This window comes from Talpa europaea, assembly GCF_964194135.1.
Source record: "Talpa europaea genome assembly, chromosome: 6".
NCBI lineage: Eukaryota > Metazoa > Chordata > Mammalia > Eulipotyphla > Talpidae > Talpa > Talpa europaea.
Window position 1 is genome coordinate 34,227,827 of NC_140072.1, and position 14,508 is coordinate 34,242,334.

General features: G+C 46.0%; 1 protein-coding gene across 1 annotated transcript; it reads right to left on the reverse strand.

Annotated features, from left to right (window-relative positions):
• Positions 1–558: 558 nt before the first annotated feature.
• Positions 559–13,703, reverse strand: ECRG4 (ECRG4 augurin precursor; the record flags this gene model as incomplete). The annotated part of the gene is made up of 4 exons (XM_084234591.1): positions 559–717; positions 3,867–4,027; positions 6,207–6,254; positions 13,625–13,703. The coding sequence occupies 4 exons, from the start codon at positions 13,701–13,703 to the stop codon at positions 559–561; spliced, it is 447 nt and encodes a 148-aa protein (XP_084090717.1).
• Between the last annotated feature and the right edge of the window lie 805 nt (positions 13,704–14,508).

Below are 14,508 nucleotides of genomic sequence, written 5' to 3' on the forward strand. Positions count from 1 at the left end.
AATAACACTAAATAGGTCCAGCTACAACTCAGGGCCTGGAACCCCAGGAGCTCTCAAACACCTGTAGAATAATTGGAATCCTACAAACCATGTTCTGTAATCTTAATTTTCAAATAAATTTTCTTGCTGGTTTTATATCTTGCATGATAGCATGGACTGAATATTCAAACAGACGACCCAGGGCCTGCTTGGCGTGGTGGTGCGGATTCACCAGGTAACTGTTGGGATATTAATAGAGACTTGTCTCTCAGATGGTACTTGAGCTTCAGAAACACTCAGGGGATAAAAACTGTCGTCAACTTAATTTTCATCCAAATGAATTCCGAGACGTTTCTTTTTAACAAAATGCTTTATTGCTATTTTTAGGTGAAATGCATTGTTAGGTACTTGCATGAAATATCAAAGACATTTATATTCTTTGTTTTGATGCTTCCTTCCTGGTCACAGAAAGTGGGTAGAAAAGATGAGCTGAAACAAGGCATGAAAGGGATTGAAGAGTGCGTGACATTTTGAAGAGGATCTCTGCGGGGTCCTTGAGCCAGGCTTGGCGAGCCGTGGTTAGTAGTCGTCGTAGTTGACGCTGGCTCCATGCCTGAAGCTGTGGGGGCTCCGCGGACCGTTGGCGGACTCTTCATCATAGTGATGTTGGTAGTAATCGTAGTAGTCATGTCCATTCCGACCTCTGTTTAGCCAGTAGGTGACATCGTCTTCAAATTTCTGGAGGAAAAGAGAGAATGACAGAGACCATTTCTCACCCTTGGCTTTTCTCTGTGATGGTTTTTCTTCAATGATTAACAACCCTTCCCCAGAACAATTCCTTGTCATGCTCTTTCTGTGCTCAGGTCAACACAGCTTGCTAGAGAATACTGACAGAGCTAATTTCTCCTAAGAAATACATACCCACGCCTTTGAAAACTTCTGTCATAGGAGCTCTAAATAGACCCCAGACTTAAAACATATTCCTCTTTTTCAGTAAATGAAATGAACATTTACCAAACACAGTAACAACACGGCCTGACCCACCATCCACATCTCGTGGTGGTGGGCACCGTCCTATCTTTCTGTCCCTGCCCCGGTGCTGGGTCCACTCGGGCACACAGTAGCTGCTTAATAAATGTCTGGATTAACTCACCTCCTGCACTGGCATCTTAGAGCCATGGGCAGAGTATCCCTGTGGTGTTGGCTAGAGCATGCATATGGCACTTTTTCATCCCGCAAACACTTATCCAGGGGGCACTGTGTGCCAGGTCCTGTGTTGGGGACTGGAGCGCCACCCAAACAAGCCAGGTGATATCCTCCTTCAAGAAGCCTGCAGTTTGCTGCACCGGTAAGATGCAGCTCTCCTGCTCGGCTCTGACTATGCAGGTGCCGCTCTTTTTCTTTCTCCTTTTCCTTATAAACCTGACCTCTTAAAAGGTAAAAGAAAAAGGAAGAAGAAGCCTAAGTTTTGGGAGAGACCCATGAAGACAAAGCAGTTGCTGTAATAATAAGGAAGGACTGAAGATGAAGGAGAAGTGGAGCATGACGTTCAGGTTTGTAATTGGCTTTTGGTATTAATGCTGCATCCCTTAATGGCGGGACATATTCTGGGAAATGCATCTGTAGGTGATCCCGTCGTTGTGTGAACATCATAGAGCGTAATTAGACAAGCCTAGGTGGTATAGCCCACTGCACACCGGCGTGTCAGTAGGGACCACCATCGAAAGTACAGCCAGTATATGGTCAAATGTACTAACTTTCATCATTGGTGGTGAAGGTGCAAGATGGATTTAAACTGACTTGCAGGGGTACATGCTCAGGACAGAGATTTAATGTGGGAGCAAAGAGGCAGGGAGCAGAGCAAGAGGCCCTGGGGGAATTGAAGCCTCTCTAAAACTTTGGGCTTCAGAGCCAATTTTTGTCCAAGTCTGGTTAATGAACCCCCTCATCTGAGGCTCTGGAAATGCTATAAATGGAAATTCGATGGCATCACCCCATGCCTCATGGATCAAATTTTATGGTGGCTAGGTCTCAGGAATCTATTTTACTGTAATAAGAATACCATTATCTGAGCACCCCATGAAGCTGGGAGCCCCTTATTCCTGCTCGGCTGGGGGTCTTGCTCATTTCCTGAGGCCTTCCTCGGTCTTCTTTGGAAAGAATACTTGTTTTTCTCATGTTACTGCAATTTTTCCCACCGTGAAACAATCTTGTTCCTTGTATTTTTCTCATTTTATAATCTTGTTTGAGGTTTTGACTTAGAAGGTATTTTTTCAACAATTTTTTAAGAAGTGTTTTACAAATGGAAATTATGCAGACATTTTTTAAACCTACCTTTTAGGGAGAGGGTCAAAGAAAAAGGGGCTAATAATGCCATTGCCAATGACAACCACTACTGATATTTTGACATTCCCTTCTAATAAATTACATGCAGATATAGTTACTATCTTATTTGATTCTCACCTTTATTCTGGTTTTGTCAGCAGACATGATTTCAGCCATTACCCCTGATAAACTCTTCATACCCATTTTCATGAACTATTGTACAATTACTGGCAGTCAGGGTTTGCATATCACTAAAAGATGATGGAGCACTCATCAAATAGTTCATTAAATAAATATATTTTTAAAATAAGTTTTCAATGAGTACACCAGATGCTAAAGATTTGAGAAAATTAGTGCTCTCCTTCATGACTTACTGATCATGCAATTGATAATACCGCGAGATCCTTAAATGTGATTCCATCTTTTGCCCCAGGAATTCAGCAGGGCAGATTGTAATACTAAGTAAGGCACAGTCTTCGCACAAAGATGCAAATAATAGTACTGTCATTTGGTTTGTGAATGTTAAGTAAGTTAATTCACATAAACACTTAGAATCATGCCTGGCATAGAGTTTGGCTATAACCGTTCAGCTATTTGCACATAAAAAGATTATATTTGAGATAATCAGGGAACAACCCATATGTCCAATGGTTGGGAATGGAAAGGAAATTATGATACAGCTACAATGATCGCGTTTTATGCAGCCTCTAGAAATGTTTAATTTGTTTTCTCACTGAATGCAGTATTTTGTATATACCCTCCATTAGCAATATGAATCATGGGCCTATTGAAAACATACTTCCAGCTACCCCAGCTGGAGATGCTGCCCTTCATCTGGTTGCTGGCAGGGTGGCAGACTGAATGTCCATGCCAAGTCTCATATAGCGAGTGCTGCTCCTATACCAGGTTCTTGTAGCCCCGCGGGTCACGCTGCAGACCAACGCCTGTGCAGCAAAATCTAACCCCTTACTTGTGCCACTGTCTCATCTGTACCTGCTCCCAGCTGGGAGTCTGTGATTATAAACATTCCTTTCCCTTAATTTACTACTGATGCTCACTCATACTTCCTGAATACATGGTAGAACTCTATCCCTGCAAATGCATTGGCACATTTTCCCAAAGCATCTGCAAAGACCCATCTTTAAAAGTCACTTTCATCTTTTTCCATTATCCTTATAGGTTTTTTCATTGATCTTGCAGTTCGTGACATTTTTTGAGGGTAAGTTGAAAATGTTTTGGGGGGGTTGTGAGATATTTAAAGGGCACTCAGGCAAAGCTATCCATTAAGTTTTAAAAGCTCTAGGAAAATCAGATTCCTGATGAATTTAGTCCCGGTCATTTGACAACATGTTGGGAGAGATTCCCATTTGGGCCTAATGTGATGGAAATTTCCAGCTGATGTCTTATATTGATGGTAAGGGAAAGCAATGCCCAGCTAGCACATGGCATACAATGGGGATTCGTTCTTTTGGAGAGAATACTGAAGCCTTATTTACTGTGCTCTATTTCCCCATTTCTTGCCTCTGTCCCCACCACCCTACCCCGCTGGAGAGAACACTCACCGCTTCATCAAAGCCCATGTACAGGAACTGCTGGTACCACTGCTGAACCTCCGGCCGGGTCCGGTCCCACAGCTGCCGCTTCTGCCGCTTCAGGCCGCTTAAGAATTCTTTGGCTTTGTTCTCATCAACAGCCACTTTAGCCATTTTAGTTGGAGCAGGTGCTGAAATGATTAAGCCCCCACCCCACAAAGGACAAAGAATGATTTATTTTCTCATTGGAGTAAATCGCTGGGATATCTCCCACCTGCCAGTTCCATTATGCATGAGATAGTAGTAACTCCTAACTTCATTTCTACATCAACTGTGGTCATCAATCTCCTCACTTCTTGATACGAAGCTCTCCTGTTTGGGTACAGCCAGATAAAGGGGCACAGGCTTACCTTCAAATTTTAAGGCACAGGGTAGAAGCAAAGCAGTTAATTTTCTGCAGCCACTCCCTATGCCCAATGTAGGCCCATGGGGGAGAGGCATGAGGTTCTGCATTGGGGTGCAGCCTATGTCCCCGGCCACCCTGCTGTGTGATCATTGCATATGGAATCAAGAGGGTGCTGTGCTTGCTTTGGAGATGGGGAAGAAAAGGAATTGGAGTGATGAACCCTGGGGGGCCGGACCAGGCTCATCCTGGCCGTCCTGCAAGTTCTCATATCCAGTTGCTGGAACACTCAGCACCAGCTTGGGCATCATTCCCAGGCCTCCCACATTGTTGATTAGATTGAGTCTTGCCGGGACTGACCTTTGCTTTAACATGACTTCCTCTACTGTCTCTCCTTCATGTTTTCCACTGCCTAGAAGGCAGCATTTCTGTAGGCTCTGCCACTGGGTTGCCCCTCTGTCCCTTCATCTATAAAACTGGACTGACAGCCCCTCGCTTATGAGGCTACATCAAGATAATGAAAGGAAGGTGCCCTCTGTGTCCCATGACCACATCAGGAAATACCAGTGGGGTTTATTTTTTTACCTCTTGTGTCTCTCCCTCAGGGCATGTTAATATTCTTTTGTATATAGTAGGTACTCACTGTGTATTTCTTGACTTGATAAATAAAAGCTACAGATATACACCTAGGATTTGTGGTTTTCTTGCTGGTTCCCCCGCTTTGTCAGGCTTTCCCTTTGGCTATCCTGCTGCCCAACACAGGGATGGGGCCACCCCTCTGAGGTGCTGCAGAGATGGGGGATGGGCAGGGTGGCTGGAAATGCTGGAAGCTTCCCCAGGAACCCACAGGGGTCCCCTGTCCTCAGCACCTGTGTATGTCAGTGAGGGGAGAGCCCAGGGGGTCAAACTGGGAAGAATGAATGTGGACTAGAGGCCCCCATTCGGGAGGCAACTTTCATCTGCTAGAATCCTCTATTAACTAGGAGAGAAAAGAATGAGTGCTCATACCAGAAGAGTAGCCACATTTCTTAATTCCTAAGGGATAGACATCTTGCTAATTTTATAGGTGAGGATGACAGTTCCCAGGGCAGTCACAGGCCGGCACCAGGGTCTCCACTGATAGAACTGAGCGCAGCAGCCCAGAGTATATTATGTGGCTCTCAGGTGGTTCTATTTCCCGACATTTTGCTGCTGGGCACCACATGTATCTTAGGAATTTTTGTCACAACTGGTGTTAGTAACAGAGGGGTTTTCTGTTTAACCCTCTCCCAAAAACTATCAGAAATAATGCTAAGGACTGCAACAATAGCACCCCGTGCCTCCCTCACAAATTAAGGTTTTATGGGCCCTGAAAAATATGCTCTAAATTGGGCCTCCCTGGTGGCGCAAGGGGTTAAGTCTCAGCACTACAAAGTTATCAGCAGCCTCTGCAGCATGAGTTCGATCCCCAGCCAGGGAGCTAACCCATATGGTGCAGCAGACCCTTCCTGTCTCGCCCGCTGCTCCCCTCAGCAGTTTATTTAAGTCAATCTGCCTGTTCTGCACCCCACTCTCTCCGGTGAGTCCTCTCACCCCCTGCACCTCTAGCCTACACCTCAGTTTTTGTATGCATAAATAAATCTTTAAAAAAACTGCTAAAAAAAAGAATATACTCTAAATACAGCTTTGTACTCTAGAAAGTATCACAACTCTAAACAGCATTCGGTGAGCACGGTAGCACTGTTTCTTTCATTTTGGGGTGTGCACTGACAGCTTTCAGAGAAACAGCCTTCAAAAATTGACAATAATATTTATACAATAAAATAGCACCCTGCAGACTCATAAAATGACCCTTCAAATCTGCTAACCTTTTAAGGCATGAACACTTTGATTTTCCAAATGCAAGACCCGAGAGAGCACAATCAACACTCCCATTCCATTTCAATCCAGTTAAGAATGCAACCCTGACCCATTCCGTGTATATTTACCTTCGCGTTTTTGGAGGATCAGTCTGAGTTTATTTCCACTTATGCCATCTAAAAGAAAGAAAATAGAAATCAGTTTCAGGGTTGTACTGTACTCTGACTTCTCAAATGCAAAAATAAAAGTTAGAAAAGTGTGGGACTGCTAATCCCACCTATTTGGCCACCATTTTGTTACCTACAGTTCTAAATCCTAAGCAAGGTCAGAACAGCCCGGTCATTTAGGTACAGGAGCCCCACCCTGCAAGGTGCCTTTCAAATCAATCAAGAGCACAAAGCTGGATCAGCTGGGAAGGGTATGCATCACAAGGTATGACCAGGCATGCCCAGGGGACTGATGACCTATGCATAAAACATACTCCCTACTTATACATCTAGTGAGCACCGATGTATAACAAGGGACCCCAGAAGCTGATCAGTGGAAAGCCTTGTTGATAAGATTGAAACCCTGGCTGGGGAACTAGAGCTTGATCCCAATTACAATACTAAGTCATCAAGCAAATGAGAAGTGCCTGGAGGTCAGACTCACAACCCCTGATACTAGTTTCTAGTTTCACCCCTCCCTTTTCTCTTTGTCCTCCTTCCTCTCAACTGATGCTGTATAATTCTTCTATCAATAACAAGGCCAGGATCTTGGTCTTCAGCAGCATCCTGCATTATGTAGCCTGCTCCACGACTCCCGTTTCTTTATCAGCATGGTGTTGCCCGATGCAACAGAAAAGTTCACTTCATTCGTGTATTGTGATCTGGCATCTTGCTAGTGTTACGGTTTTGAACCCTAGTTGCACTCCCTGTCATGCAGCAAAAACTCATCAGAATGCTCAGTGGCTCAGAGCTTGTGACAGGGATCATGACTGACCAAGGCCACCACTGTTCAAGCTACTTCTTAGGCAAAGTGACATCGTTCTCTCAGCCCTCATGTCTCACTAGGAGGGCGACCATCTGTCCTACACACCTTCCTGCCAACTTTTACATTTCATATAATATAAGGGGGATTAAATAATGTCTCCCCAAATTCCTATCTACTAGGAATTTGTGTGAACTTATTTGGAAATAGGGTCTTTGCAGATGTAATTAGGATGTTGCAATGATATAATGGATTTAGGGCAGAGACTGTTCTTGTAAGAGGAGAAGATACAGAGAAAGAAACTATAGGCAGAGGCAGGCAGAACGGGAGTTGTGTGGTCACAAGCCCAGGAAATGCCTTAGCGCTCTAAAAATTCAGTCCAGGTCCAGAAGTTCCCGCGTCTCTGGAGCGCTGAGAAGCCCCGAGGCAGCGTGTGGCCGGCTCTGGCCAGGAGACTCCCGGACCCCGGCAGCTGCCTCCGTCCTCTGTGCTGGACCCCATCGCCCCCCAGCGCTGCTCCCGAGCCCTCGCACGTCTGTGAGAGCAGCGACAATGGACGAATCTCTGGTCACAACCTCGGGAGATTTTTAAAGTGTGATATGAAACCACTGCCATCCATGGAGGGCCTGGAAAGATCTTAGAATATTGTCATATGTCCTTGGGCAGCTTCTAGGAGCAAGGAAGGCAAACAGAATATATACTGATGGGAGAAGAGACGGTGGTACTAGAAGACACTTACGAGCTAAGAAATATCTGGAGGATATGGAGAGATAAATCACTGCACCTTCCAAGATGATTCTGAACAACCACTCAAGCTATTTAATGCCCAGAAATGTATGGCTTCTTCTACTTAATCCATTTCTTCTATACAACGTGTAGAAAACAAGTGCAAAGGATAGACTAAGGTCATGGACTACAGGTGCTTTGCTGGTTTCTAAATTCCTGCTATGAGTGAGACCATCCAGTGTTTTTCGTCTTCTTTCTGGCTTATTTCGCTGAGCATGATCCCTTCCAGCGCCATCCATGTTGCTGCAAATTGCATGTGTTTATCTTTTTTGAATGCTGAGTAATATTCCATGGTGTATATGCACCACCTCTTCTTGATCCAGGCATCTATTTTTGGGCATTTGGGTTGTTTCCAAAGCTTAGCTATTGTAAACAGGGCTGCTGTAAACATAGGGGTGCAGGTGCTCTTTGGAATTGTGTTTCTGTGTCCTTTGGGTAAATACCTAGGAGTGGAATCGCTGGATCCTATGGAAGCTCTGTCTTTGGCAGGTCGAGGAATCTCCACACAGCTCTCCATCGTGGTTGGACCAGTTTGCACTCCCACCAACAGTGCAGGAGAGTTCCTTTCTCTCCACATCCTCGCCAACATTTGTTGTTGCTAGTTTTTTAAATACGTGCCATTCTCACTGGTGTGAGATGGTATCTCATGGTAGTTTTGATTTGCATTTCCCTGATTGCAAGTGATGTTGAACATTTTTTCATATGCCTGGTGGCCATTTGCATTTCCTCTTTGGAGAAGTTTCTTTTTAGCTCTTCTGCCCATTTTGTGACTGGATTATTTACTTTGTTTTTTTTGAGTCACTTCAGCTCGCTAAGAGCATTCATTATTCTATGAGGACATCAGAAGTCTGCATACTTAAATCTCTAGAAACTTCTAAATATTGATTTTACACATGATCATCACCAAAGAAATCTTTCAGGATCAGTACAATCCTGATTACTTTCTGAACTGTGTAGGTTTTTCTTCTGATTCATCAATGAAAAATACTTGTTTTAGAATTGAAAAATCTCCATACTTTGTCCCCTCTTGTCACCGATGAAGACATGGAGGTGCCGCTGAAAGCCATCTTCCCTCAGCGCCCAGGGGCCCGAGAAGGAGACAGTGATGATCACTGAGGGAAGGGAAGGGAAGGGAAGGGAAGGGAAGGGAAGGGCAGCCGTAGTCTCTTCTGACTTGCTGGAGAAGCAGCTGTCAGTAGTTCTCCTGAAGCCTCCTAATAAAGGTTAAAGGCTCCATTTAACTAAGCCCCTGGCGGGGCCTCCAGGATGGCTTAGGGGTTGGTCTCAGCGCTCTCAGCGCTGCGGCCTGAGTTCGAGCCCCGGCCAGGGAGCTACCACGCAAGAAGCGTGGGAGCGAGCCCCAGTAAGGGGGCATGGAGCTAGAGCGCATGTGGTGCAGCAGAAGGTCTCTTCTCTCTGTGCCTGCTGCTCCACTATGCTCTGTGCTTCAGATCGCCCCCTGCCCCTCCTCCCTCCACAAGTCTTCCCAATAAAATCTGACACCTAGATACTCCCGAGTGCAATGCCACATCAACACCCTCCGTATGTAAAGCATCTATTACCCCGTAGTACCTTGAGTTTTATGGCATAAATCAACTACACCATTAAAAATTTCAGTCCAGATGTGTAGCTTACCCTAATCAACTTATAAGGCATTATTTATACTATTTGCTGTTGTTTTCATTCAGTTCTAAAAATGTTTCTATTAACCCAATCATTTTAATAGAAAATAACACATCTTGGTCTGTTTGAACATCCTCTTCATCTGGTGAATTTTAGAGGAGACTCTGGTGCTTAACTGTTATATAAAAACATAGGGTTTGTCCCCTAAAGGGGGACCCCAAGACAACGGGAATAAAAGCCTGGCCTCAGTAATAAGCAGGACATCTTCAACCACAAGGGGCCAGCATCTGGCCCCAGGATGGAGACAAGGCTGCCCACTTTCAGTGTCCATCCACAGACAACCCAAGACCTGAGTTTGCGCATCTGCAGGGACAACCTTTTCTGGGAATAGGGGTCATAGCTTTTGTCAGTTTCTCAAGAGGGTCTGGGACCTAAATAGGAACTCCTGCTTAAACCCCCTGTGTGGTTGGGGATGGAGAGGAGAGAGAAACCACTTGTGTAATCAAAGACCGTAAATTGGCGACCCATAGCTAAGTTTTAGCTGCAGATGTGTTTTATTAGTGAGCCCAGTGTTTACAAAATTTGAGTGTGAAGGTCTCTGGGCTCAAGCCTGTCAGCATACCCCATGTCCATAAATAACCACTTCACTATGCGCTGCCTGTGGGCGTTTGAATGGAGAGCTACCCAACTGCCTTTAGGGCAGGTGTGCCAGGCCAGGGGGCCGGTTTGCAAAGCCTCTTCAGGGGCCACACTGAAGGGCTGGGGGGCCAGGCAGAGGTGGTGGTGTTATCTCAGGACATCCTTTCCCCCTAACAGTGTCACCCTCTCATCTCCCATGGGAAGGTTGGGAGTATACCGGACAGTGGACCAAGATAGTACAGTGCAGTGGCCCATCAAAGGATGCAGCGCTCTCTGACTATGTTCTCTCAGTCCTCGGTGATGTGATTGTTTAAAAAGCAATTGCAGGGGCCTCCCTGGTGGTGCAAGGGGTTAAGCATAGCACTATGAAGCAATTCACAGCCTCTGCAGCAGCACAAGTTTGATCCCCAGGCTGGCCAGGGAGCAACCCACATGGCACAAGAGACCTCTCCTGTCTCGCCTCCTGCTACCCTCAGCAGTGCATTTCAGTAAAGCTGCTTGTTCTCCCCACTCTGGTGAATCCTCTCACTGTGCCCCCACCCCTGCCCCACACCTCTGGCCTGTACCCCAGCTCGTGTATGTATAAATAAATAAATCTTAAAAAAAAAAGCCTGGACTCAGTAATAAAATAAATAAATAAAAAGCAGTTGCAATTTTAGGCTGCATGAATAAAAGGATAGCATCTTGCAGGAGAACAATTGTCCTGTCTCTGTCCTATCACTGCTCCCATCAGACCAGCCTCTCCTATTTGGTTCAGTCACAATTTCTCACTTTCAGAAGGTCACGGAAAAGCTGGAGTTGTGATCAGAGCAGAATCCAGGGAAGACAAGGGCCCAAATGTGTTACATGAGAAAAGATGAGAGAATTTAGATGTTTAACCTGAAGAAATGAAACTTCTGGGCAAAGAACTATGGCTCTAAGGGGGGCACTAGGCCATAGATTAGGGCATGAACAAGCTTCCCACCCAGAGAGGGAGTAGGTCATACGCAGAGACTGCCCACTGAGCATTGCTGGAGGCAGCTGAGTATAAACAAGCAGAGAGGAGCACAGGGCAAGGCCATTGTCAAGGGATTATTTAATTAAGTGGGGTGGGACTCCGCTTGAAGATTGTACCTCTTTTCCATCCTTAAGAGTAAATGAAGCAAATCTATAAAAACATTTGCTAAAGCTGACAGAAACATTCCTTGGCACTAATATTAGCAAATCATTAATATCTTAACATTTGTCAGTCTCCAACAACTCGCAGGGTCATATATACAGATTTAAGTATCATCTCTCCATCTGTTTGCCTTCTGTAAAAGCACTTAACAATTAATGAATAAAATGTGGCCAGATGTTGAAATAGACATTGGGTTTAGGCATTTATGATGTGGCTGCAATTTCTGGCAGCAAACGTGTGTCACTACTGCTCCAAAAATGAAAGCCTCACCACCTCTCAGCTATGCAACTGAGAAGCCTGCGTGAATTATTAATGTCACCACTATCCAATTACTACACACTGAAGTGCAAATATTAATACATGTAATTGAACACCACACTAAATTTGTTTGAAAAGAGGAATAAAGATCAAATGAATAGCAATTTGGTTTTTTTTATCTGTTGCATGGATTTTTTTTTAACCTCCACATCACCAGTCATTCTTTCTAGGCTGCCAAAAAAGGCAGTCTTGAATTTATTAGGTCTAGTTACGTGGCACTAGATCTCTCAGCAAATTCAGAATGACAGGATGCCCCTTTGAAGGTGTTACCTATTAATAAACTGATCAAGACTAGGCAGTGATGATTTTCTCTATTAAAGGTTTTTGGGTGTCATACCATGAGTCACCTTCAAGACGCGTAGGTATAAAGATTTTCATTTTCTGTCATAAGATCTTTCACATTCCAGCTCACTGATAATATTTTAACTGATTCCTTTTACTACCTTCTTGGCATGAATGAAAAACAAACACACACAAGTCATGAAAAGGAATGGCTTCTAGTCAATGCTCACTCCCGTTATTTGAATGCACTTCTTACAAAATAGTGGCAATAAAGGGGGAGTGGGAGATAAATCCAGTGATGGGAATATATTGATTAGCCTCCCCTGTGGTTGTAACTTGGTGTAGGGTAAGGTAAAAGGTATCAGGCTTTTCTGCCCTCCTGCCATCAGGATAAATGAGGGAACCCTGTGATCCTGAATGCATGCCTGATGGTGGGTACCTGAAGTGGATACACTTGCTCTAAGACTGTGCTTTTAAGGGCGGCGTCACAGGGATGCCAGAAGAAGCCGAGAAGCAGCAGAAGCCGAAATAGAAGCCAAGAGAGAAGCAAGAGAAGCAGAAGTCGAGAAAAGGCCGGAGAGCCCACAGAGTGAAGACCTGCTGGGGGCTGGGAGGCCTGCCAGCCTCCTGGCCCCCCAGCACCCCTGCCTGCCATATGCCTGGTGAACCCCAATAAAAGACCTGCAAAAAACCACTGAGGACTCTGACTCCTCCTTTACCCGGTCTGCATGGGATCAGAAAACCTGCACTGTGGTCCTTCCTGCCACTACACTTGGAATAACAGCAACACTCACTGCACAGACCCCTGATGTTCTGCCACCCCAGAGGTCCTTACTGCAGTACTCCTCCCTCACCCCCACCAGGCGGCAGCTTTTCCAGGCCTGATTTGGATAAGGGACTTACAGAAGTTGAGCAATCAAGACCATCTTCCTTTTCCATTAGATAGCTCCTGGCTACTTTGTGCTGAGAAAATCACCCGCCCCAGGGAGGTCTCTTCAAGCTTTCCAGCCCCAGACTCTTAACAGTAGATCTGGGGTTTCAGGACCTGCCTCCTAGATTTGTAAGCCTCCACTCCTGCATCCAAGAGGCCACTAGTGAACCAAGAAGGACCAGACATGCTGGCATTGTCCAGACAAAAATACTATCCAGATTGCCCTTCCTAAGGGGGGGGGGGGGGAGTGTTGACTCTCAGCATTGCAGAATGGGTACAGTAGAGAAACTTAAGCATTTCTCCCTTAAGAGGGTTTCCTCTATATAATTGGACGCCACACTAAATTCATTTGAAGGAAAAAAGAAACACACAAATGAATCATTGTGATTTTTTTTCCCTACTGTGGATTATTTTTATCTTAACATCAACATTTCCCCTATGTGGGCTGTGAGATCTGGCAGTTTTGCAGAGCTGGGCTTGACCCAGGTGGGAAGAATCTGGAAGGGAATCAGGTGATGATGCCCTTTGCCTACACTCAGATCCTGAGGGCATGACCAGCTTAAAGTTCCTATTATCCTTTTGCCCCTTATGTTAAGCCCCAAACACTTTTTGTGCTTCCTTGGGACCCTCAGCCCTTGTTCCTTCCAGGGTTATCACACATGTCTGTGCCCCTGCCCTTGACCCTGCAACACTGCCAGCCCTAGCACCTCACTTTTCAGTGTCCGAGTGAGAAATCCAAAAGACCCTACTATCCCCTGCTCTTGCCTGGGCTCAGACTGGGTCTGTGTGCCTGCACCCAGCCATCCCTTTCCTTTGTGCCCTTGCTTCGCCCCACTCACCTGGGCCCAGGCACAGCAGCAAAAGCAGCGTCAGCGCGGTCAGGGCCAGAACCGCGGGCCGAGCGGAGGAGGCAGGCATTGCTGCACGGTGGGCGGCAGGAAAAGCCTTAGGATAGAGCTGCTGCTCCTGTGGGCAGAGCGCAAGAGAGTGGGGCGCAGGCGGGTCCTCCTTTCATCCCAGTCTGGGCTGAACCCACTGAGCTGGCGCGCAGCCAAGTGGCTGCAAGCCAAGGGGCTGCCTCAGGTGCCCAAACTCTAGCTCTCCCATGGCTTGAATGGGGCCTCAGTCCCTGGGCTTCAAGGCAAGGTCACCGAGGACCCCTGAGCCAGGCACAGCGTGACCCCTGAGGACAAGCCGATTTCTGGCTGCCCAGGAAAGGCCAGAAAAATCCAAAAGGGAAAAGGCTTATGGCCAGGGGAAGAGAGAGGAGCTGAACTGCCCTATCCTAGCTCTGGTCTCTCCCTCTCTCTCTTCCCCACCCTCTCTCCACAACCTGGCTCCCTGACTGCCCTGCTGTCTCCTCTTTTGGCACCAACACTTCCCTTCCTTTGCATCTTGCTCCCTAGGGCACAGGGCTGCTCTGCCTTGGCTTATAAAGTGGTCTCTGGTATTTCCTTCATTCCCCACACTGCACTTAGTGATGCCTTTGGCAATGCTGTGTTCTGTGATATTTTAAAAGACTTCACAGTCTGGGTTCAGAAATGCAGTCCTGGAAAACATCTCACTCCAAACTACTCCTATAGGAAAGTCTTTCAGAAAGCAGGAGTGGGTGGTGGGATCTGCTGATCTTTGTAAAACAAATGCATCCTGTTGCACACTAGTAATCCAGGCACATTTCATGAAACTAACGTGAGGCCGGAGAATGAAAATCTGCTCTCCCAGT